Source organism: Agelaius phoeniceus, unplaced genomic scaffold, assembly GCF_051311805.1.
Source record: "Agelaius phoeniceus isolate bAgePho1 unplaced genomic scaffold, bAgePho1.hap1 Scaffold_113, whole genome shotgun sequence".
Classification (NCBI taxonomy): Eukaryota; Metazoa; Chordata; class Aves; order Passeriformes; family Icteridae; genus Agelaius; species Agelaius phoeniceus.
Window position 1 is genome coordinate 2,016,511 of NW_027509877.1, and position 24,092 is coordinate 2,040,602.

Consider the following 24,092-nt stretch of genomic DNA (forward strand, 5'->3'; position numbering starts at 1 on the left):
TAGATGAAATAACAATTGATGATTTTAGATTGTATCCATAGCAAGAAAGAAGACAAGGCATTAGCATGGGAATAGATTAGAAAAGATACATGTAGATTTTTGTTAGGTAGATTAGATGCATAAGTAAATGTGTATGCATAGCTTATTAAATTTCTGTAAAACTTTTGCCAATTATATTGATACTAATAGCTTTGTTCTAATTAATATAATAAGTTATTGTGATGTAATTAATGACTTAAAATGATGTTTTCTTAAAAGTATATAAACTAGAGAACATGAAATATAAAAACATTTTCTTCTTTGATCCTAATCACGTGTGTGTAGGTCACATCCAATCTAACAGTATCAGATAAGATTAATAAAGTAAAACAAAGAAAAAGAACCTCCAAAATGAAACCAACAAGTATCAAAACCAACTTTTATTACAAGTGATTTGCAGAAATTGGCCAGCACCTTAATGTTTCCAAAATCATCCAGTCATCAGTCTCCACACTGCAGCCTTGAGCTCCTGGTTCCTCAGGCTGTAGATGAGGGGGTTCAGGGCTGGAGGCACCACCGAATACAGAACTGACAGGGCCAGATCCAGCGATGGGGAGGACATGGAGGGGGGCTTCACATAGGAAAATGAGGCAGTGCTGACAAACAGGGACACCACGGCCAGGTGAGGGAGGCAGGTGGAAAACGCTTTGTGCCGTCCCTGCTCAGAGGGGATCCTCAGCACAGCCCTGAAGATCTGCACATAGGAGAAAACAATGAACACAAAACAGCCAAATGATAAACAAAGGCTAACCACAATGAGTCCAATTTTCCTGAGATTGGCGTGTGAGCAGGAGAGCTTGAGGATCGGGGGCACATCACATAAGAATTGGCCCAGGGCATTGCCATGGCACAGGGGCAGGGAAAATGTATTGGCTGTGTGCATGAGAGCATTGAGAAAGGCACTGGCCCAGGCAGCTGCTGCCATGTGGGCACAAGCTCTGCTGCCCAGGAGGGTCCCGTAGTGCAGGGGTTTGCAGATGGACACGTAGCGGTTGTAGCACATGATGGTCAGGAGGAAATACTCTGTTGAAATGAAGAACAGAAAGAAAAAGAGCTGAGCAGCACATCCAGTGTAGGAGATGTTGCTGGTGTCCCAGAGGGAATTGTGCATGGCTTTGGGGACAGTGGTGCAGATGGAGCCCAGGTCAGTGAGGGCCAGGTTGAGCAGGAAGAAGAACATGGGCGTGTGCAGGTGGTGGCCGCAGGCTACGGCGCTGATGATGAGGCCGTTGCCCAGGAGGGCAGCCAGGGAGATGCCCAGCAAGAGGCAGAAGTGCAGGAGCTTCAGCTGCCGCGTGTCTGCCAATGCCAGCAGGAGGAAGTGCCTGATGGAGCTGCTGTTGGACATTTGCTGGTGCCTTAGCATGGGGATCTGTAAAAAAAGTAATCATGGAATAGTTGGGTTTGGAGAGGACTTGAACTATCCCAGCACAGCCTGGGGGCACTTTCCCCCCACTGCCTGCCCAGGGCTCTGCTGCCTGGAGCTGTCCCTGCCAGCAGCTGCTTCCCTGTGCCCAGGGCTGGGCCCTGCCAGTGCTGCCAGAGCCCAGCCCAGCCCTGGGGGCTCAGCTCTGCCCTGCAGAGCCCTCCCAGCTCAGGCACTGCCGAGGGGCAGCTCTGGCTCTGCAGGCTCTGATGGCAATGTCAGAGCAACCCTGAGGAGGCTGGAAAAGCAAAACTGATGTTGCCTCTGAGGGGTCCTTTGCTGATTTACTTAAGTGCCTGGTTTATAGAGATATGGGAGATTTTGGTTTGTTTTTTTTTTAATATCATCGTGAACAGAGAGATTAATATCTATCTGCAATTTCCCATCCAGGCAACCTAGAGCAGTAGATTAAAAAAGAAGGATTTTCCCTTTTATGCAGCCCCTGACTCACTGTGCTCCCTGAATAACCTACTTGGAAATGTTCTGCAGTTAAATGCCATGCTGGGAGCAATTCTGAACAATGCAGCATCCTCCCCACACAAGGAGAACACTTCCAAGCCTCACCAGCTGTCTCCTGCCACCCAGATCTTGTCCCCCAGTGCTGGGAGCAGCTGCCAGGGCTGGCTGAGAGCTGTCCCTGGCAGGCAGCAGAGTCCCTGCCCCAGCACAGCGCCCTGGGCTGCAGGACCCTGCTCTGCAGGACAGCCCTGGGCAGCCCTGGCTGCTCTGCACAAGAGACAAGCAGAGAATGTACTCACAGGCTCTGCAGGCATTGGCATGTTCCAGCTTGAGGAGATGGCTCCAGGAGCTGCAGCTGCATTGTCCTGCAGCCAGAGGTTCCTGTGCCAAGGGCTGGCAGTGATTGTGCCCCAGGCACTTCTCAGCCCCTTCCCAGCCCTGACTGATTGAAGCTCTCTGTGCCTCTGGGCTGTGCCCGGGCTGGCTGCAGGCAGTGCCCCAGCCCTGCTGGGCTGGCACAAGAGCTGCTCATCCAGAGAAATGTGCTTTTGAAGCTCTTCTTGGTGAGCAGGAGCTGCCTCTGTGCCAGGAGCCCAGCCCAGCTCAGCAGCACAGACACAGCACAAGGACTTTAATCAGCCTCTGGGGCTTTGTGCTCAGGCCCTGGACATCAGTCCCTGAGAGGGAGCTGAAGAAACATCTCCAGAACTCCAAGGCAGGAATCCAACTCCAAACTTTCTTGGACTTTTAATGGGTCGCAGAGAGGGACACAACTGAGCAAGTGTCCCCAGGCCCCAGGCAGAGCAGAGAACTGCAGGCAGTGATGACAGGTGGGGACAAGGAGAAGCCAAGTCTTGGTGCCCTGGGGCACAGCAGGGTCTGTGCCACCAAGGGCTGGGAGGAGACACCTTGTCCTGAGGCCCTGGGGCCTCCTGGCCCAGCCCCAGCCAGGCTGGGCACTGTCAGCCCCTTGTGCTGCCCTCAGCATCCCCCCCTAGCCCACATCCCAGTGGCCTCAAGGATCTGCTGCAAGGAGTCCCTGGGGAGCCTTGCTCAGCAATGGCCCTGGGGGCTCCTTCATGCTCCCTGCAGGATCTGCAGGATTTTCAAAGGACTTTGGGTTTGGCTTTTGCCTTGGAATCTCTGAGAGGTTTGTGCAATCATGGCCTCCAATTACCTGCTGTAATTAGTCCCTGGAGAGGCTTTGTCAGTAACAACACTCAGTGGGGCTCATTAATACTTCAGGCTACTTCAGTTATTTTAAGGTATTTTGTTTTTTCCTTTTGATACCGACTCTGTGAGAGGTTTGTGCAATCATGGTCCCAATTATCTGCTTTAATGAGTCCCTTGAGAGCTTTGTACTGACACTCAGTGGGGCTCATTAATACTTTGAGATACTCAAGGTTTTTAAGGTACTCTGGATGTTCCTTTTCACTCTGAGTCTTTGAGAGGTTTTTGTGTAATCCTGGCCTCCAATTCTCTCCTCCAAGGAGTCCATGAGGAGCCTGTGTTGACCTCAGTGGGACCCATTCATGCTTTGAGATACTTTGGGGTTTTTCCTCTGACTTTCACTCCTGGAAAGGTTTTTGCAATCTCCTCTCAGGCCCTGAGGTTCCAGGGCTCAGCTTCAAATGCACTACAGGGCTCATTAGGACCAAGATAGTCCTAACAAACCATGGCTCTGCATTGATTTCCCTCTGCTCTGGGGCAGTTCGTTAGGAAGCTTTCCTGCTGCAGGTATGGAAAAATATTTCAAAGAGCTTCTAGGAAATATGTATCATATTTTATAGTGTCCTTTATTACTTTTCTTAGTATACAAGAGGGGATTGCAGCATTCAGTGACTTATACTGACCCAGGGACACTCTTGAGGAAGTCTGACTTAGTCAGAGAAGCTGTGCCTTGAGGTCTGATCAGTGTGGACAACCTTGCTCCACATTCCCCAACCCCATCCTGTCTCTCCTCACTCACCTAGGACCTGCTTTGCTTGGTGAACTGGCTTCACTCAGCTGAAGAGGGATTTTGACTTTTTAATTTTTTCAAGCAATCTAAAACTCCTGAGTTTCCCCATTGCAAACAGACATCCTCCTCAAGTGTGTGCCAAGCCCAAGGTGCCACCAAGAGCACTCCAGACCTGCCTGGGCCAGCTGTGAGGGTGGATCATCATCCCAACAGGCAGTGGGCCATTGCAAGGGGCTGTTGCCATGGACACTGCAGGGACCCCACTGCTGGCTTTGGGTGCCATGGCAACCGCCATCAGTTCAGGTTTCCTTGGAAACCAGCCCAAGGAGCCATTTCTGCAGCCAGGGTCCATGGCCCCTTGCCTGCAGAGCTGCTGCTGCCCTGGGCTGCCATGGCAACCCTGAGGACAAAGCGGTGCCAGGGCTGTTCCAGGTACAATTGCAGTGACACTCGTTGGTGCCACCAGGTGCCATGGCAACGGCCACGGGGACCCGTTCCTTAGATTGGTGCCAAGGCAACCAATGCCCGGAGCCGGACCTTGCTCAGGGCTGGTGTCAGTGCCCAGGGCCAGAGGGGATCCCTTGCTGGGGCTGTGCCATGGCCACCTGCCCTGTGCCGCGCTGGCCGCTCGGGCACCAGGAACCAGCAGCCAAGGGCACTGCCAGGGCCAAAGGCCAGGTCAGCAGGACAGAAAGGGGCAGCGCTGGGCACTGTTTCCATGGCAACCGGCACTGGGGGGGCACCTGGGTCACCTGGCCTGGCAGTTGCCATGGAAAGCCCTGGCAGGCACTGAGGGCACAGCCCCTGGCACTGAGACACTGCTGGGCCGGGTGCTGAGCACAGCGCTGAGCACGCAGAGATGGTTTTGTTCTTGCTGAGCTGCAGCACAGCCAAGGCCTGTCCTGCCCCTCGTCCAGCCACGCTGGGGAGGGGCTGGGGCTGCGGGGGAGCTTGGCAGGGGACACAGCCAGGACAGGTGACCCCAACTGACCCCGGGCACAGCCCAGACCAGAGCACATCATGCTCAGGGTATGAAGGGGGGGAACAAGGAGGAAGGGGGAATTTTGGAGGGAGGCTTTTTGCCTTCCCAGGTAACACTTAGGCAAGAGGGGGCCCTGTTTCTCCAGTGGGCAGGGTCACTACCAAAGACACAGACACCAACTGAAGGAATTGTGGCATTTATATCATGCACAGCTGCAAAGAATTACAAAAGGATAAGCTCAACAAAGCACATCATCATTAGCAAAGAATTACAAAAGAAGCTCAGCAATCCTTCAGAACTCATCATTACATTTTGATGACTAACCCCTTGGTCAAACACTTGAGGTGTTTGTGGCAGACAAAGATTCTGGCTGACTATCAAGGTACAACTTACAGACATCAGTAGTAGTTTAGTGACACCGTTCTTCATTCTTTTTTCTCAATCTCATTGGAGTTAGGAACAAGAATTCCGTTGTCCATGGAGCTGGCACCTTTTTAATTCCAGAATAATGCCCCCAGGCCCTTTGCTGTTCAGCTTTACCATGCTGTCTGTGGCTAACAAGGCCTGGGGGGGCCCTTTCCCCTCGGGCTGGAAGGGGCCGGGTCCCAGTCCCTGAGGGGCACCCGGGCTCCTGGATGCAATTCCTGTGCAAGTCCCTCAGTGTCACAGCAGCCTTCCCATGGAGCCCCGTGGATCAGAGCATTTGCCAAAGGGGCCCTTGGGGCAAACAGGGAGATTTGGTCTGGCAGCATGTGTAAAACAATATCCTGTCAGATCTACTTGTTCTCACACAGAACACTTGGCTGCAGGGACACATCCCCATTGTTCCTGCCCAGGTTTCAGGACTCAGAGTTGTCTTTCCCAGGAGCTGCTCCTTCAGCTGCCTCGGGAGGGCCATTTGGCCTCCAGACCCACACTCTGGCTCCATTATTAGGGCTGCTGCATCCAAACCCTTTATCTCCACAAATGGTGGTGATTGGAGCTGGAGCTCCTTTTTTCACAATCGTTCCTAAAATTGCAATATCAATAATTGTGCTACCCTGTCATGGGGTTGAATAATCCAATCTTGTTCACTATTGTTTAACAGAATTACTGTAATTTCTCCTGGATATTCTGCATCAATTCCTCCTGCCATGACATGAACACTTTGCAAGGCCAAGCTCCAAGGGAGCAGTTACCAAAGCAAAGTGTCCTGGAGGAATCTGAATTCCTGTTTCAGTACTGATAGCTCACATTTGCTTTGAATTTCTCCTCATTAATTCCAATGCATGAAGGCCCAGCCCTGCAGCCTCTGGGCTGGTCCTGCCAGGGGCCATCACAGCCAGAACAATTTCCCAGGCAGTCCAAGTCTCATTGCCCATGGTTGGATTTGCAAATTGGGGGCAGCCATGCACAGCCAGGGGGTTTCCATTTCCCCCGTGGGCCATTGTTAAGGGCATGGAGCACATCTGGGAGATGGGTTCTCCATGGGCAAAGGTTCCCATCTCCTCATTTTTTCAACTGCTCTTTTAACAACCCCTTCACCCGTGCAACCAATCCTGCAGCTTGTGCATAGTCTGGTGCATGAAAAACCCTGCAGGCTTCATCACTGTATTTTTCACAGCAACAGACAAAGCACTCTGCATCACAGTATCAGCAAACCCTGGGAAAATAGCCAATTTCATCCCTTCCTCCTTTTTTCATTGTCTACAATCTCACAACGTTGACCACTGACAGTAGGGCCCTGGCCAATCCTGTTCTGTAGGGTATTTAGAGTTACATCCCTGAGCAGCCAAAGCTACCAAATTAGTATTGTCAGCACTATTTCACATTATTATTATTTCATATGTAGATATACATTTGATATATATATAGACAGATAGATACAGACATATATATATATATAATATATATAATATATATAAATATACAAATATACAAATACATATATACATATATTAAGGTCTTATACAATAAATAAATATAGTTATTTAGTATATTGATATTTCACTGGCACAAATGCAGCTGAGCTCAAGATTAAAACCTTCTTCTCTTGCTCCATGTGGGAGCATTCCAACAATAATTGTTCCTTCCGAAGGTGCTGTTTCCATTGGACTCTTAACAAATTCATCTTTGTCTGCCCAAACCACAAGTTCTTTTCCTTTTCCATGTGCAATTTTTGGATGCATTTGAGGCCATCCAGGGCTGCAGCCTCTTTTACCCGACTGCCCCACTGCTCCCACCGGGCTCCCACCTCAGCCCACTCCAGAGCCAGGGAACTCCAGGGAAGGGCTTCCCATCTGGGAATTTCTGATGGCACAGAAAGCTGTCACAGCCAAGGGCTGCAGAGCCACTCCTGGGCACTGGCAATTCCTGCAGGTGCCTCCAGCCACAGGTGAGGCTCCAACCCCGCTGGGAGAGGGCCCAGCTCTGACAGTGCTGAATGGACAAACTGACAGCACTGCTAGTGTGTCAACATCTGCTTTCATCCTCTCCTTGGCTCCCTCCCAAAGCCTGGCCAGGCCTCAAGGAGGAGCCAAGGCAGCTGACTTTGATCCTTCAGCCCCACACAAGGCCAGATGTCAGATTTCATGGCCTTGTCCAGCTTCTAAATACACAAAGGTCCATCCATGTTTCACTAAGTAGTGGCTACATCTATCACAGTGCTAATGACCATGCATATTTCATTAGGGAGCAGATACAAAGATAACCTTTGCTTGGAAGGTTCATCCAGAGGCCACCTTTGGCTCAGGGCCTGCTGTCCAGGCCTCACTCAGGGCTGGTGTCCAGGCCTTGGCACTTCAGGGACGTGCTTTAGTGCTGGGCTTGGCACTGCTGGCTGAGCGGCTGCACTGGGTGAGCTCAGAGGGCTTTTCCAACAGAAAGGATTCTGTGATTCCATGATGACATCCACTGCATTCAGCTGGGTCCATGTTAGCAGCATTCATTTGCTCAGAAAGTCTCCTCTTGCCCAGCTCCTGTGGCCTGAGGCTTCAGCTCCTTCAGCTCCTGGTGCTGAGCTGCTCATGCTGAACGAGACCACTTGGAGAGAAGAACACAGTCCATCCAATTCCTTCTGGGACACGGAGAGGGGAGGCTGTGCAAACAGGAGCATTGTTTGCTGTGGCCTCCTCTCTGCCCTTCACGCCTTTCAGCGCTTTGAAGCAGCCAAGAGCTTTCTCCAGGAGTGCAATGGAGCAGCTGTTCCTGCTCCTGGCTCTGGCTTCCTCCAGTCTCTGCCCTTGCCTGCTTCTGTCCCTCTTGCTGTGCCCTCTGTTCCCCCAGGGCTGGCTGGCTGCTGCCCAGGACTGTGGCACTGGCCCAGATCCAGTGCTCCAGACCCTCCTTTCTGTGCCCTTGGAGCTGCCTGGGCACAGCAGCCTTTTCCATCTGCAAGCTCCCCATGGACAGGGAGTGCCCAGCTCCGTTCCTTGCACAGCCTCCAGGAGCCCAGGGCTGCCATCTCAAGTCCCTGCTGGCTCTGGGGGCTCCCAGGTGCCTCAGGCTGCTGTGACACCGCTGCACACGGGAGGGAACAGGGGCAGGGCTGTGCTGAAAGTCAGCTCCATCTGCTGCTGCTGCTGCTGCTGCTGCTGCTGTGGGGTCATTTGTGCAGCCCTGGCCCAGAGTCAGGGGTCAGATGCTGCCAGTCTCTTCCAGCCCTGGCTGCTCAGAGTTTGGGCCTTGGAGCCTCAGGTGGCCAAAGGCAGCTGCTGCTGGGCCCTCTGTGTGCCCGTGTTCAGCAGTGCTGCTCCATCAGTCTGTGCCCAGCAACGGGGAAAAGCCTCAGCCCTGCAGGGCCAGGGGCTGCCGGGCTCTGCCTGAGCAGCTCAGCCAGCAGGAAGGGAGCTGCTCCACACGGGAACCAGGAGCAAAGGACATTCCTTCTGTAGGACATGTTTTCTATTTACAGGAATAAAAGGAAAAAGAAAAAAAACTATATAAAATGTTAAAGATGAAAACAAAACCCAAGTGTTAGTGAAAAACTTCTGAAACTTGCATTAAAGAGGTAAATGATCTTTTTTAAAAGGGAACTCAGTTATTTACATTGTAAATGTGCTGATGCCATGGATCCATCTTGCTGACTTCAGCACCCTTTTTAAAGTTTTTGGGCTTTGTTTCCAACATTGCCATTTGAAATTGTGCTCAAAGCAAGAGGAAATTGCTTTGTGCCCTTCCAGCTCCAAGCAGGACTAGGAATGGAAACTCTGTCAAAGCCCAAATCTTTTAGAAGATGCCCTTCCTTCTCAGCCTGTGAATGAGCTGCACATTCCCTTTGAAACTGTCAGGGATTTCTTAAAGACACAAAGTCCCACTTAGCGCTTTTTGCTCTGGTTTGGCAGTGCAGAAGGGCAATTCTCCATGCACCAGCTGCACTGCCTCAGGAACACGGCCCACTCGCCAGCTTTGGCCCATTCGTGGCACTGCTAGAGGAGGAAGAAAGTGCAATTGCACAATTCCAGCCAATCAAGAAGGAAGAATGGGACAGACAAAAAAGCCTGTACAGATCCAGGCGTTCAGCTGGGACTGTGGAGAGTTTGGGTTCTTGCCAATTGGATGTGTGTCCCCAGCTGCAATCTCTGGGCCTGCAGCAGAGTCTCACTCAGCTGCCAAAGCAGAAAGCTCAGGCGCTGTGCTCGCAACGGGCTCGTCTGATGCAAAGCTGTCAGAGTAATGTGAGGGCAGAGCCAGCCCAGCTGGGCCCAGGGCTGAGCCCAGCAGAGCCCTGGCAGAGCCCAGAGCAGCCACAGCAGCTGCAGAGCCCGGCTGCAAGGAGAGAAAGCAGAAAGTGCCCGTCAGCTGAGGGCTCCTGTGCCCTTGTGCCAAGGCCTGCGGTGCCCAGGCCGTGCTGGCTGTGCCCAGAGCTGTGCCCAGAGCTGCCCATCCCTGCTGCCTTTGGCAGCAGAGCAGGAGGGCAGGACATGTGCCCAGCCTGCAGCCAGCCACGGCACATCCAGCCCTCAGCAGCTGCCCAGAGCAGGATGCTCCTGTGCTCGCTGCCATCTCCCAAAAGCTCTGATCCCACCCTGCCAAGCACACAGGGACCCACCTCACGCCAGCCACGGCTGCAAGAAAAGCTGCTCCCAAACCATGGCCTCAGCCTTCTCCAAGGCCACCACGCCACAGCTGCTCCCAAGCACTTCCCCATCCACTCTGGACCACCTAGAACGCTTCCTCTGGAAAAACAAACAACACATTCTTGAAAAGAGATTAGATGCAAAAAGGGAAAACAAGCAAAACGGGAAAAACTCTTATCTCTGTCAGGGCCTTGAGGAAGGCCCAACTCCTACATGGTAGGGAAAAACCCAGCCATGGCTGAGGGAAGCCCACACTTTCTCTCTTCCCACCTGCACTGCCCCCCAAAATCACGGTGATCCCAAAGCAAACAAGGGCTGCTTATGGCCTCTGACAGCCCCACTGCTCAGGGCTTACCAGCGCCCCAGCTCCTCAGCAGCTCCAGAGCAGCCCCATCCAGGGGCACCCGGGAGCCCTCAGCAATGCAGCCAGCAGCAGACGGGCAGGAGGACACAGAGGGCGCTTCCTGCCTGGCACAGGGCTTGTGGCCATCTCCAGGCACCGCTCTGGCAGGGATCCCCGCAGCTCTGGCCCCTGCCCAGCCGCTCTGTGGGCAGCACAAAGGCTTCAGCAGAACCACCACAGGCCAAGGGGCTTCTGGCCATTTCCCCTTGCCCACTGCACACCTGGGCAGCTTGCTGAGCACATGCACCCTTTGCCCACCTCAGGGCCTCAGGAGCCCTCAGCCTGATGTTCTGCTGAGCACAAGCACCCTTTTCACCCTTTCCCGCCTCTTGCCCTGCACACCCTGGGCAGCAAAGAAAAGCTCCTGGCAGTCTGTGTATCATAACACATTCTAGAATTGATTTCTTTACAGTAATCTATAATATCGAATAATATATATAATTACATATTCTCTAGAATTGATTTATTTACAATCGAGATAGAAAATGAAAAAGAAGAAAAGAAAAATCTTAAGGAAAAGGAAACTTACCCCTGGCTCAGCTTGCCCCAGCAAAGACAGCCTCCCAGATCAGCTCTGCTCCTCAGTCACCCGGCAGAGCAGGCAGCCGAGCCTCGACAGGCGAGGCCGAGTCCTCCATGCCCTGCGCAGCTGATCTTGCAGCCTCCAGATGGTGGAATATCGCCCACGCTGTATTGCCCGGAGGACATGCAGTGTTTCAAGTGCCAGCTCTGACACAGCACTGCTCATGTCCTCTGTCAGGCGTTCCAGGGCTGCAAGAGAGAGGAACAGAGGCACGGTCAGAGCCGGATCTGCGGGGAGCCCAGGAGAGCCCCCTGCCAGGGCCATCCCAGCCGGCTCTTGCCATGGCCAGGAGGGAGCAGGGAGCAAGGGGATCAGCCCGAAGCTGCTGGCCACCAATGGCCCACGTGGCCCTGAAAGCTCTGTGTGCTCTAACCCCAGGAGCAGAGCCCTCCGCAGCCGGGGCAGGGCTTGCAGCTCTCCCCCTGGCAGCCCCTGCTGCCAGCCCGCTGCCCTCACTCACCAGTGCAGATCAGCTGCAGCTCTTGCTGCTGCCCCCTCAGGTGCCGCCCGGCCATGCCTGTGAACACAGAGCCTGTCACGGCGCCAGCGGCACAGCTCCCTGCCGGCGGCGCTGCCGGCGCTGCGGCCACACGGGCTGCTGGCCCGGCAGGGCTCAGCCCGGCCCTTGGCGCACGCTGCCGCCCCAGGGCACGGCTGCCAGAGGGCGGCAGCAGCAATGCCCAGGCCAGGCGGGGCTCCACGGCGCCGGGCCCGGCTGGCGCTGCCGGGGCAGCAGGCGGGGCCGGGGCCGAGCTGTAGCGGGCCGGGGAGGGAGCCCGGGCTTGTGGCTCACCCATGAAGCTGATGGCCGCCACTCGCAGGGGCTCCTGCGGGCTCTCCAGGTAGCGCAGGGCCCGGCGCAGGTGCTCGGCCGCTCGGCTCCTGTCCTCTGCCAGCTGCAGAGAGCGGCAGGAGGGAAGGGTTGGCGCGGGCTCAGCCCCTGGGCCGGGCGCTGCCTGCGCCCAGCCCCGGCCTCCCCTGGCCGCACAGCCCTGAAGCACGGCCAGCAGCCACTGGCCAAGGGCTCCCGAGGGGAGAGGGCAGAGCGCCGGCTGCTGCCCGGGGAGCCGTGGTGCCGGCCCACCCCGCAGCAACACCGGGCCCACGGGAGCCTGGAGAAGAGCCCGCGTGGCCTCTGGCTGCAGCAGCGGGCAGGGGCACAGCTGCCAGCCCCACAGTCTGAGCACCGCCCTCAGGGGCCTTCTCCGGACTGAGGCTGGGGCTTGCAGGCCGTCCTTACCAGGAGCTCAGCGAACTTCGAGAGTTTCTGTTTCTTCACAGTTTTTTCAAGATCTTTCCTTTCCAGGAACTTGACCGCACAAAGCAGCGTTTCCTGAGAAGTCTGGAGAGCAGCAGAGACGCGGAGATGGCCCCAGAGCCCAGGGCACAGGAGCCGCAGCCTGGAGGAGGCTGCGGTCCAGCAGGCGCAGGGCAGGAGGCAGCTGAGCCCCCTTCCAGGGGGACAGCAGCAGCCCACGAGTCCTCACCTCTGCCACTTGCAGTTTCTCATCATGGCAGTGGAAGAGGAGTGGGAGCAGGCTCTGACACACTTGTGTCATCAGGGGAGTTTTTCCTTCTTCTTCTACAGCAGACATCAACGTTTGAAAGACAGTCATGGAGAGCTGCTGCACCTGGCTATCACCCTGTAGAACAGGAAGGCAGCAAGAGCTCAGCATCAGCTGATTCTGGCCCACAGTGGCACAGGCCTGCATCTCCACAGGACACACTGTCCGGGCAGCAGCCAGTGGCCGTGGCTGGGGGCACAGAGCCTTACGTTGTCAAAGAGTGGCAGGAACACCTTAGCCAGCTGCAGGGCCATGGCGCTGGGTATGCGGGCACCATTATCCAGGAACAGATAGTCCAGTAGCATGGTGGTCACCCTGACCTGCAGGAGCTCCACAAGCCCTTCGGTCAGGCTCCACATTCTTTCGGCCTGCGTGGAAGGCAAGTTTGTGAAATGCCATCCTGCTGCCGCAGGGCCCAGAGGCCAAAGGCCTGTCCCAAAGCACTTGGGCAGCTGAAGCGGGAAGCAGGAGAGCTGGGAGCAGCTGCCCCAGCGCCCAAAGGCCAGGCAAGGCCAAGGACGGCGTTGCCCAGCCCCACGCTGCCTGCAGGGCTTCAGCCACTGCCCCCTTCTCACCAGCAGGGAATGGTCCCTGGGAGGGAGGAGGAGCCTGAGAAGCTGGCTGCCAATGTCCGCACGCTCCCTCCGCAGGTGCCTTGACAAGACATCCATGATGCTGTCCCTGCAGTCCCTCAAGTCCAGGCTCTCGAGGACCTGAAAGGCACAGGCCAGTGACGGGCGAGCCGGCCGGCAGGAGCCCGGAGCCGCACAGGGCTGGGCCCAGGCAGAGTGCAGGGTGCGGGCACCGTCCCAGGCGGCTGTGGCGACGAGAGGGCAGAGAGCCGGGAGGCAGCTCAGCCAGGTCATGCTGGTCTTCAGGCTCACCTCCGCAAGGAATGCCAGGGCAGGGAAATCCCAGTATGGCATCTCTTTGCTGAGCATCTCAAGGAGGCAGCATAAGATCCTTTTACACAAGGGCCTGGATGCTTGGCGCATCTCCCTGGAAGGTGGAAAATGGCACTAAGACCCTGAGCCGGGGTGGGGGGAAGCCTCTCCCAGCACTGACTCACATGCTTCTTGTCTTTCCCCACCACCCTGCTAGGGGACCTGGGCCCTTTTAGATGTGGCCGCTCCTGGGCACCCTCCTTTCCCAGCCTTTTCCAGTCTGCTTGGCTGTCCCTTGTCCCTTTGGCCACAGCCACGGGGACCGTGTGGGACAGCCCGGGCACAGGGCACAAATGCCAGGAGCAATGGGGAGAAGGGGGGGCTCACCCGGCCAGCAGAGCCACGGCATAGTGGTGGGTATCAACGCAGAGCAGCGTGTCCCAGCCACGCTTGCCTTCCATTGACACCACCACGTGCTCACACTGGTAAAGGCAGAGCAGGGACTTCAGGGTCTGCACTGCAAACCTGTGTGCACAGCAAAGCCCAGGTCACACTGGCAGCACTGGCTCCTGGCCAGGGACATGGCAGGGACAGGAGGACTGGCATGGAGCACCTGTTGGGGCTGGTGGCAAGGCCGTGCTCTTGCTGGCATCCCTTCCAGAAGGTATTGACCTCCTCTGGCATCTCTTCTGTGCTGAAGAACACTTGGAAGAGCAGATGCACAAAGAGGTGGGGGAAATACAGCATCACTACACGTGGGACACGGGGCTCCTGCAGGATCTTCCACACCACCACGGTTGCCTGCAAAGGACAAAGCCCCCCGAGAGAGCGCTCAGTGCCCAGGTGTCCGTGTGGCAGGGCCCGAGCTTGGCAGGGAGAGGCCCGCAGAGACCTTGGCAGGGGGAGCACGGGGCCTGCTGGGCCTGGAGCTGCCCCTGGGCCAGGTTTCAGGCCAGCGCCTGCAGCAGGGAGATGCAGTGGGGGAAGAGGGATGGAGAGCTGCTGGAGAGGCAGCCTTGGGGCCAGCAAAGGCCAGTTAGAGAAACTCACAGCCAAGCCAAAGACACCCGTTTCGTCCCCATTGGAGGTGCACGGGCTGTGCTTGGGCCAGCTCCCCAGCACATCCAGGAGGATCAGCTGCACTGGCTCCGCAGTCCTGGGCGAGCACATGATGCTCTTCCACATGGCCATGGCAGCTCTGCGGGGTTAGAGCTCTGTCTCAGGGGGGTCTCAGACACAGCACTGTGGCCTGGGCATCCCTATGGGCCCGGGCTGAGCGCCAGCTCTGCCTCTGCCCACTGGCCCTGGCCAGCAGCAGCCAGGCAGCCCAGCCCTGTGGGGACAGAGCCCTGAGGGGCGGCAAGGGAGCATGGCAGCAGGCTCAGGGGCTGACGTGCCAGGGCTGGGAAAGGGAGCAGCCAGAGGGCCCTGGAACTCTCTGTTGCTCAGACACCTGCAGCAGGCTGTACAGGCTGATGGGCTGGGGAGGCCTGAGCCCTCTGGGCAGGTGGGCCCCATACCTGTCACAGGACGGGGCCACACGCAGAAGCGTCAGGACTGCGTCATCTGGGTGTTCTCTGGTGAGATTCAGCAGGGCCTTGTCCAGCCTGTGCTCGGCAGAATCATTGGCCATGAGCCATCGGTGAATGTACCTGACCATGGTGGGCACCTGGAGAAGGCACGGGGAGACTTGGAAAGCTGCCAGAGGGAGCAATGTCCCCAGCGTCCCCAGAGAAGTGCTTCCCCTGCCAGCGCACTGCCATGGCCTCAAAGGCTCCCAGGGACCAGCAGACGTAGCTGGGGAAGCCATGGGACTCATGGGGGAATTGAAGCCTGGCCCCAAGCTGCTTACTTGTTCTGGCCTGGCAACACCCTTCTCCAGGAGCAAATCCAGCAGGGCGGCACTGGTCTCATGATTGAGGAGCTCCAAGTGTGCTGTGAGCCCAGTGCCCATGGCACTGGTCTCTCCCTGCCGAATGCTCCCGATGAAGTCGCAAATGAGCTGTAGGAGAAGGGCAAGAAGCCGGGGATGTTGCATGGAGTGCTCCGAGCAGGGTGCTGGGCTGAGCAGGGACAGCAGGCCCAGCCCAGGTGGGGGTGGCTGCAGGTACCTGCGCTGTTCTGCGGAAGAGGCCACGGCTGCGTTCCTGCTCTTCTGTGCGCTCCAGGGCTGCATCTGGCAAAGAGCAAGCGCAGCCAGAGCTGAGGGGCTGCGGGAGAGGCCGGAGAACACAGCCCAGCCCTGCGCTGCCCAGGCAGGGAGAGCCCCGGGATGCTCCAGGGGGATGGAGCACGGCCCCTGCGGGGTGTCTGCCCGGCCCCTCTTCCGTCCTGTCCGTGGGCATGGCCCAGGGGATGGGATGGAATGGGATGGGACGGGACGGGATGGGGCCAAGTTGGCTGCAGGCTCCAGCCCTGCAGCCCAGCTCTGCCACTCACCCTCCTGCGGTGGATGGAATGGCACCACCTCTTCAGTCTCCTGTGCTGGGGCAGCTCCAGGGACTTCTTCCTCCTCTTCCTCCAGCCAGGCCAGCTTCGGCACTGTCGGGGCTCTGTGCTCCATGGCTGTGACTGGAGCGCGCCCCAGCAGCGAACCCAGGCAGTGCCGCTCCTGCAGGGCCTCGTGCGCCGTCCCTGCGGGCGGGACGCGGCTGTCAGCGCTCGGCCCGGGGCCAGCAACGGCCCCCGAGCGCCCCTCAGCCGCCCCGGGCCGGCCATGCCCAGGCGTTCGCTCCTCGGAACGCGGCACGGGAGGCTCGGGGCCGGCGGCCGCGCTGCCGAGAGCTGGAGCTCGGGCCGGGGAAGCCGCAGCAGAGGCGGCGGCAGCGGCCGAGCCGCCTGTGTCCTCCGCGGGCCCCGGGAGGAGCCGGGGCCAGGGCCGGGGCCGGGGCCGGGCTCGGGGCTGGAGCCTGCCTCGGGGCCGGGGCCGGGCTTGGGCCAGGCCGAGGCAAAGGGCGGCGATGCCGCCCCAGCTCCAGGCACTGATGCCCGCCCAGCAGCGCCACCGCCAGTACGGCCAGAGCCGGGCGGAGGCGAGACCGCGGCGGGACGGGCGGGACCGGGCACGGGGCAGCCCCGCCCGGGGCCGGGGGCGGGCCGGGGGCATGGCCCGGCCCGGCAGGGGGAGGGGGAGGCGGGGAGAGGAGAGGGAGGCGGGGAGAGGAGAGGGACGCCGGGCAAAGGACCCCGGGAGGAGGGTGCCCGACAACGGGAAAGAGAGACACAGAGAAAGAAAGAGAGAAAGACCAAGAAAGAGAGAAAGATTGTGATGCGAATCTGCTCTTGCTGCTTCTGCCGCTGCTGCCGCCGCTGCCGCCGCTGCCGCCGCTGCTGCTGCCGCCGCTGCCGCCGCTGCAACTGAAGCACCGGGGCCGTTCGTCCCCGTGTCCGTTCCCCGCTCGCCCCACGAGCCCCACGTTCGAGCCCCACGCGCCCCGGGCACAGCCCCTGAGTCTGTCCAAACACGGGAACTTTGCAGCCTTGAGCCCAGGTGCAGAGCCCTGACTCCTGCACACTGGCACAGCAATGCCCTCGCTTGCTGCTCTGCATTGGCCTGGCTGAGGGTCAAACACTGTCGGGACACCTTCCCTTGGGGTAGGATTCCTACCTGAGCCCAGCACTGCACTTACATCTCCAGTGTTGCCTTCCAGTAAAGACAGGGGAAGGAAAACTGTGTGTGGCTGATGGTATTTTAGAGGGTCTAAAAATCACTAAGCCACCGATCTTAGAGGTGCAGTGCATCTGGAATTCCTGGGATGGAGAAGTAGTGCAACATGGAAAAGGGGAGCATAGAAATAAATAGAGGAAAAGATCTTGGATTGTTTCTTTCATTTTCATTTCCCTTCTGGAAAGCTGTTTCAGTTCTCCAGGAATCTTCTCCTGTCTGCTCTTGCCAAGAATCTCTCCTGAAGAACAAGGTCAAGCTTCTGTCCCAGGATTTGCCACCAGCTGCAGCTTCTCTTGGCTTTCCACACTGCACAGTGTCTGCAGCAGGACTTTTGCAGCAAAGCAGGACAAATGTTTGGAGAACTTTACATGTCCTTTCTTTTCCTGGTGGGCTGGGGTGTTGTGCTACTGGTGAAGTTTCCATTGTGACTGTTTGTGCTGGTTTAGGGCAAATTTTGGGAGGAAACCTCCAAAAGGGGTCCGTCTAGAGAGCAAGTTCAAGTGGCCTCTCCCCCTAGTAGTTCAGGAAAAGACTTCCCTCAAGAAAAGCGAAAAGAAACCCAGTTTATTTATCAAGTAAAGTATTCCCAAACATGAAAAATGAATAATATTAAATAAAACCTCTGACAGTGCTGAAGAGATGGCAAATTCAGAAGGTGCTTTTTGTGGGTTGTAGTTGGCTCACTCGGTCTCTTCTAAGTCCCTCTGGTGCTGGAATGCAGCGTCCCAGACCTCGGTGGGCCACAGGTGTGAGGTGCCGGTGTTTTTCTGGGTTTTCAGTCCAGAGCAGGTTTAAACAGTTCCAAGAAAAAGGAAAGTCACAGTCCCAGGAACTTCTCTGCCTAAGCTAGCTAAAACCAAATTGCTGGACCTGGGCTGTGAAGGCACTGGGAAATTTCCAAATCTGGGCACTGTCAGTCCCAGCAAACACCAGATCTGGATGGTGGTGGAGCCAGAACCTGCAAATTTGCAACTTTTGGCTTTCTGTGCCAGCAAATCCCTGGACTTGGGCTGTGCTGGCACCAGGAAGTTTTCAGATCTGGGCGTTGGCGCTGCCAGCAAACACCAGATCTGGGTGGTGTCGTTGGCAGCGACAGAAATCTGCCGGATTTGGGCTCTGCTGGCACCGGGAAATTTCCAAATCTGGGTACTGGCGCAGCAAACACAAGATGTGGGCGGTGCCAGAGCCAGTAGCAGAAAGTTGCCGGGTTTTGGATTTCTGTGTCAGTAAATTGCTGCTGCACTTGGGCTGTGTCAGAATAGGGAAATTTCCAGATCTGGGCACTGGTGGTGCCAGCAAACACCAGTGAAACCTTCTGGTCCTCGTCCAGACCATTGGCCAGTGGTTTCTCTGAGAACCAGCTCTGGCCACTTTACAGAGAGAGACTGCTTTCATCTGCTTGTCTGGAAACAGAACTTTAATGAAGGCAAACACAACAAACAGGACGGCGTGCACAGTAACAAGAGCAAAGCAGAAAAAAGCCTGGGTCCAGGGTCCTGCAGGGATATTTATCCATTTATATATGGGGAGGGGTTAAGGTGGGATCTGAGGGAAGGATCCAAGAGGAAGGAAGGATTATGAATATTACAATTTTTGCAGTAAAATTAACCAACGGTAGCAAAGATAACTCAGAACTTTCTAGTAGCAGTCTGCATAATTGAACAAGAGGATTATGGGCGGGAGCTCCTGCTGACCCCAACTAAAGAGGGTTATCCCACGGCCTTAAGCCAAGGTCTCCTTCTTCTTTTAAACCAACCCCAACACACCAGATCTGGGTGGTGCCGGCTTTTGGCTTTCTTTGCCAGACAATTGCTGCATTTGGGTTGTGCTGGCACAGGGAAATTGCCAGATCTGGGCACTGGCGGTGCCAGCTAACCGCAGATCTGGGTGGTGCCGGTGCTGACACCAGAAAATTGCCGGGTTTTGTCTTTCTGTGCCAGCAAACTGCTGGACTTGGGCTGTGCTGCCACTGGGAAACTGCTGGATCTGAGCACTGGCAGTGCCAGCAAACACCAGATCTGGGTGGGGCCAGCACCAGGTATTTGCAAGGTTTTTGCTTTCTTTACCAGAAAATCACTCGACTCGGGCTGTGCCGGCACCGGGAAATTCCCGCATCTGGGCACTGGTGGTGCCAGCAAACACCGGATCTTGGCATTGCCAATGACGGTAGCAGGGAATTGCCAGATTTTGGCTTTCTTTGCCGAAAATTGCTGGACTTGGCTCTGCCAGAACGGGGAAATATCCAGATGTGAGCACTGGCAGTGGCAGCAAACACCAGGTCTGGGCGCCTGTATTGGCATCAGGAAATTGCCAGATTTTGGTTTTCTGTGCCAGCAAATTGCTGGACTTGGGCTGTGCCAGCACTGGGAAATTTCTGGATCTGGGCACTTGCGCAGCAGGCACCAGATCTGGGTGGTGTGTTGTAGTGTGTTTTTATACTTTGTAGTACTTTGTAATAGATTTGGTTTTGTATCCCCGTATTTTTCCCAAATGGTTCATCCCAGATAGTACCCCCCTCCCTTTCCCTGTGTAATCCTTTGCCCTTGCTGAGATCATCCCCAAATCCCCACCCTGGCTCTCTGTCAATCACTCAGCATCCCATCCCCTCCATCCAGAAGCTTCGGTCCAGGATGTTGAGTGATCAGCCAGAGGCCAGGGGTCAGCCCCCCAAGCCCTGCCCCATATGCTGTCCTAAATGTCTATCCCCCAGTACCCATCGCTTAGGGTCACTTCTTGGTTAGTCAAATGTTATCTACTTTGGGTTTCCACCTCCCTTTAAATGTAACCTTGGCACATCTCCCGGGCTCTGGGCAGGAGGCCCCTGAGGTGTAGGGGCTCCTTTGGGATACCTAGAATAAAACCTTGGATTAACCCCTGCTAAGAGTCGGCCCTTTATCTTCTACCGATGTCTCTGGTGTCTCTTGTGCTGCACAGGCGGCCAGCCCAGGTGCCCTCAGTACCCTCGGGGCACAGAGAGTGTCTCCCCACTGTCGGCCGTGTCGGGGCTGCCCCCGGTGTCTGCCGACTCGGGACTGACCCAGGGTTCCTGAGAGGCTCCCAGAGAGACAGAGACAGTGGTGCTGGTGGCAGCACCAGGAAGCTGCCGGGTTTGGGCTTTCTTTGCCAGAAAATTGCTGCATTTGGGTTGTGCCAGCACTGGGAAATTGCCAGATGAGGGCACTGGCAGTTCCAGCGCACACCAGATCTTGGTGGAGAATGTGCTGGCACTGGAAAATTGCCAAATGTGACCTTTCTGTGCCAGCAAACTGCTGGAATTGTGCTGTGCAGGCATCTGAAAAATTCCGGATCTGGGCACTGGCGGTGTCAGCACACATGATATCGGAGTAGTGTAGGCACCAGGTATTTTCCTGGGTATGACTTTCTTTGCCAGCAAATTGCTATAATTGGGCTGTGGTGGCACAGGGAAATGTTCAGATCTGGGCATGGGCGGTGCCATCAAAGACCAGGTCTGGGTGGTGACAGTCTTGGCACCAGGAAATTGCTGCGTTTTGTCTTCTTTTTCCAAAAAACTGCTGCACTTGGGCTGTCTTTGAACCAAGTATGTCCAGACTGGGGTACGGGCGGTGGCAGCAAACACCAGATCTTGGCATTGCCAGTGTCAGCAGTGGGAAATTGCCAGATTTTGGCTTTCTTTACCAGAAAATTGCGGGACTTGGCTCTGCCGGAACAAGGGAATTTCCAGATCTGGGCACTAGAGGTGGCAGCAAACACCAGATCTGGGCGGTGCCAGACCCAGTAATGTTGGAAATGAATTTGTAGAGAATTTTTAAGGTTTGATAGAAGGTTTCTATAGTATGTATGCAAGTGTCACGATCCATCCTTATGAACGGGTCTCGTGATGGTTCGTGGGTTGATCTAAGAGTGCAAAAAACACCGACACGGTACAGGGGGTTGCAGTGATAATCAAAACAAATGCACCTTTATTGAATAACCACAAGAAAACGCATTGGGAAGGAATTGGGGAAAAGGGAAAAAGAGGGAGGAAGAGAAAGGAAGGTATAGAGCTACCAAACGTAGAACGGCGAAGTCCTTTGATGTCCAGCCAATGGAGTTCACCAGGTCACGTCTGGGGAGATCTCAGGGTTGCAGTTCATCCGAACTCTTATTATACTCTTTTTTTTGATGGGGGAAGGGGTAAAACTTGAAACTGAATCAAAGGTAGTCTATTGTATTTTTGGGAGAAAAAATGGTATTTAGAGAAGGGTACACACAGTCCATGTTCTCTGCAGTGGGTGAGAGCCATCGTCTTCTTGGTCCACTGCTCGCACCTGCAACATCCATCTTGCTGTGGTTAGCTTGCCTCCCCCACACACCTCCCCCAGGTTAGGGGTCTCAGTGCCAGTCCTTGGAAAGAGTGTGGGGGGGCCTTTTCACATAGGGATTTCATGTCTCGGTCTTTGATGGAGAGGCCTTGTACATCTCAGTCTGTCTTTCATGGCAGTTGTAAGACAAGTGAGGGGTCTTCTGTGGGGGACCACCCAAAACTCAGGAGAAGTCCAGCCAGGCCGAGAGGTGGGACAACTTCCAAGGCTATTGTTGCAAAAAGGCAAGGGGCCCCCTTCTTCCTTTCATTGGGTTCAGTGTAGCATACAGCAAACACACCTGTGAACAATAACTTAGCAATGCCAGGAGCTGTGCTCAGGTCTCGGGGCCCTTGGCATGTAACTTTCTCCAACAGGGCCAGAAACTTCACACAAGGGGCTTTTCTTCAGTGGTCCCCAATGACGATCGTGAGGCAGATGAGAGAAACTTCGGACAGAGTCTCACACCTACATTACATGGACGACGTACTAATCTGTGCTTCCACCAAGTCTTACTCAGACGCAGCACTTTCCACGACTGTCGCAGCTGTCGAAAGCGTGGGGTTTCAGATAGCTCAGGGAAAAATCCAGCTATCAAGCCCATGGAAGTACCTCGGGTTTTTAATCACAGGAAGGACCATCGTGCCTCAAACTCTGTCCATCAACGAGCACCCCCAGACATTAAGAGACACGCAACAGCTGTGTGGCGTCATCACATGGATCTGTCCTCTCCTGGGCCTCACCACAGAAGATCTGGCACCGCTCTTCGACCTTCTACGAGGAGACGGCGACCTGGCTTCCCCACGGTCATTAATGCCAGAAGCCTGGGAGGCTTTGGAGAGAGTCGCCAGCGCCATCAAACACCGCCAGGCACATCGGACAGACCGGTCCCTTCCCCTCAGCCTCGGTATTTTTGGTAAGTGCCCAAACTTCCATGGGCTGCTCTTTCAGTGGGATGATACTTCAAAAACCCCACTCATCATCATCATCGAGTGGCTTTTTCTGCCTCACCAACCACATCAAACAGTTACCACCCACCAGAACATGTAGCCAAACTTATTATTAAAGGCCGACATCGCCTCCGGACCCTCGCAGCTTGTGATCCGGTGTGCATTTACCTCCCTTATACTTTGGAACAATTGGATTCTCTATTACAAACAAATGAACATCTGCAAATTTCATTCAACAGCTATCCCACAAAAATTTCAAGTCATTATCCTGAACACAGACTTTTTAAAGATTCACTGCATTTGGCCCCAAAATCAGATAAAAGTAAAACTCCACTCAAAAACTCTATCACGGAGTTCACTGACGGTTCAGGCAAATCTCACCAGTCAGTGTTCACCTGGAGGGACCCGGACTATCAGAAGTGGGAGTCTGATATCCAGGTTGTTGAAGGTTCCCCCCAGACTGCAGAACTTGCTGTAGCTGTGAGGGCATTTCAAACATTCAATTCAGTCACAGATTCTGCATATGTCACTGGGATAGCAGAGCGGGCAGAGCGTGCCCTGCTCAAGGAAGTCCAAAATAAAAAATTCTACAGCTTGCTCTCTGAATTAATTTGGTTCATCTCCCATAGAGAGCAACCTTATCACATCCTGCACGTCCGGTCGCACACAGAACTGCCAAGATACATCACTGAGGGCCACCGGAGAGCAGACTTGTTAGCAATGGCAGCAAGTGTCAACCACATGTCCCCTGCTGCACCACATGTCTTTCAACATTCAACACCACATGTCTTTCGTCTAAGCCATGCATTCTTCCCTCAGAATGCTCCAGCTTTAGTACGTCAATTTAAGATTTCCAAAGACCAAGCCAAGGCAATTGTCTCCACCTGCCCCAATTGCCAATCCCTCGCTCTCCCTACAATAGGGATAAAATGAAGAAAATTACAGTGACAACTAACTTGACCATTCATGTTTCTATCAGTGCTCGAACAGTCGATACCTGACTCACTGGAGGACCAGATGGCCACTCCCAGGACACCCCGAAATACCTTAACAGCTGCTGCCACCGTCACTGTGCTCCTGTGCATCCAAAGAGCGGTTGGATGGGTCGTGCCACAACCAACAGAAAACCTATGGGTCACACTGGGGAAATCTCTCAAGCAGGATAACTTTTGCATGGCCATGGGAGGTGCAAAAGACCCGCTGTCTACATGTCTGGTGGGAATCCCCCTATTGCCAAATGAATATTCCTGTGCAGGTAAGAAGCCCACCCTGGTAGACACCTGGGACGAGTGGATGAAGATCTTACCCCATGCACCACAGGAGCTCCAAGAACTAGACCTACCGGGCTCCTCAAAGCGACTTCTTGTGTCAACTTTTTCTATGAGCCACCCCAACAAAATTGGCATGAGAAACCTGAACCACAGATGATAGTGAGAAAAGATATATCACCAAATGATAAGAGATACAATGTTGTTGACTGGTGCAATTATACTGCCAAAACATTATCTAAGTCCTCTCCGTTTCCCAGAGTGCTTCCCAAGGGAGTGTTTCTCATCTGTGGTGACAGGGTGTGGGCAGGGATCCCCTCGAAGATCAAAGGGGGCCCCTGCAGCTTGGCCAGCTTACTACCCTCACCCCAAACACTACCCAAATTAAAAATCGGAATGTGCCAGCAGCTGAGCTGGAGCTCTGCAGGACCAATGGATTTTGGAATTGCCACAGAATCGCTTCTACTGTCAGTTTATTAAATTTTGCGATTTGTTTGCGTTTCCACCACAAGTGACTTGTGGGAAGA

General features: G+C 55.1%; 1 protein-coding gene across 1 annotated transcript; it reads right to left on the minus strand.

Moving 5' to 3' along the window:
* Window positions 1-469: 469 nt before the first annotated feature.
* On the minus strand, window positions 470-1,042 carry LOC143693005 (olfactory receptor 14J1-like). The gene has a single exon (XM_077173089.1). It carries the CDS (start codon window positions 1,040-1,042, stop codon window positions 470-472), a length of 573 nt encoding a protein of 190 aa, XP_077029204.1.
* Between the last annotated feature and the right edge of the window lie 23,050 nt (window positions 1,043-24,092).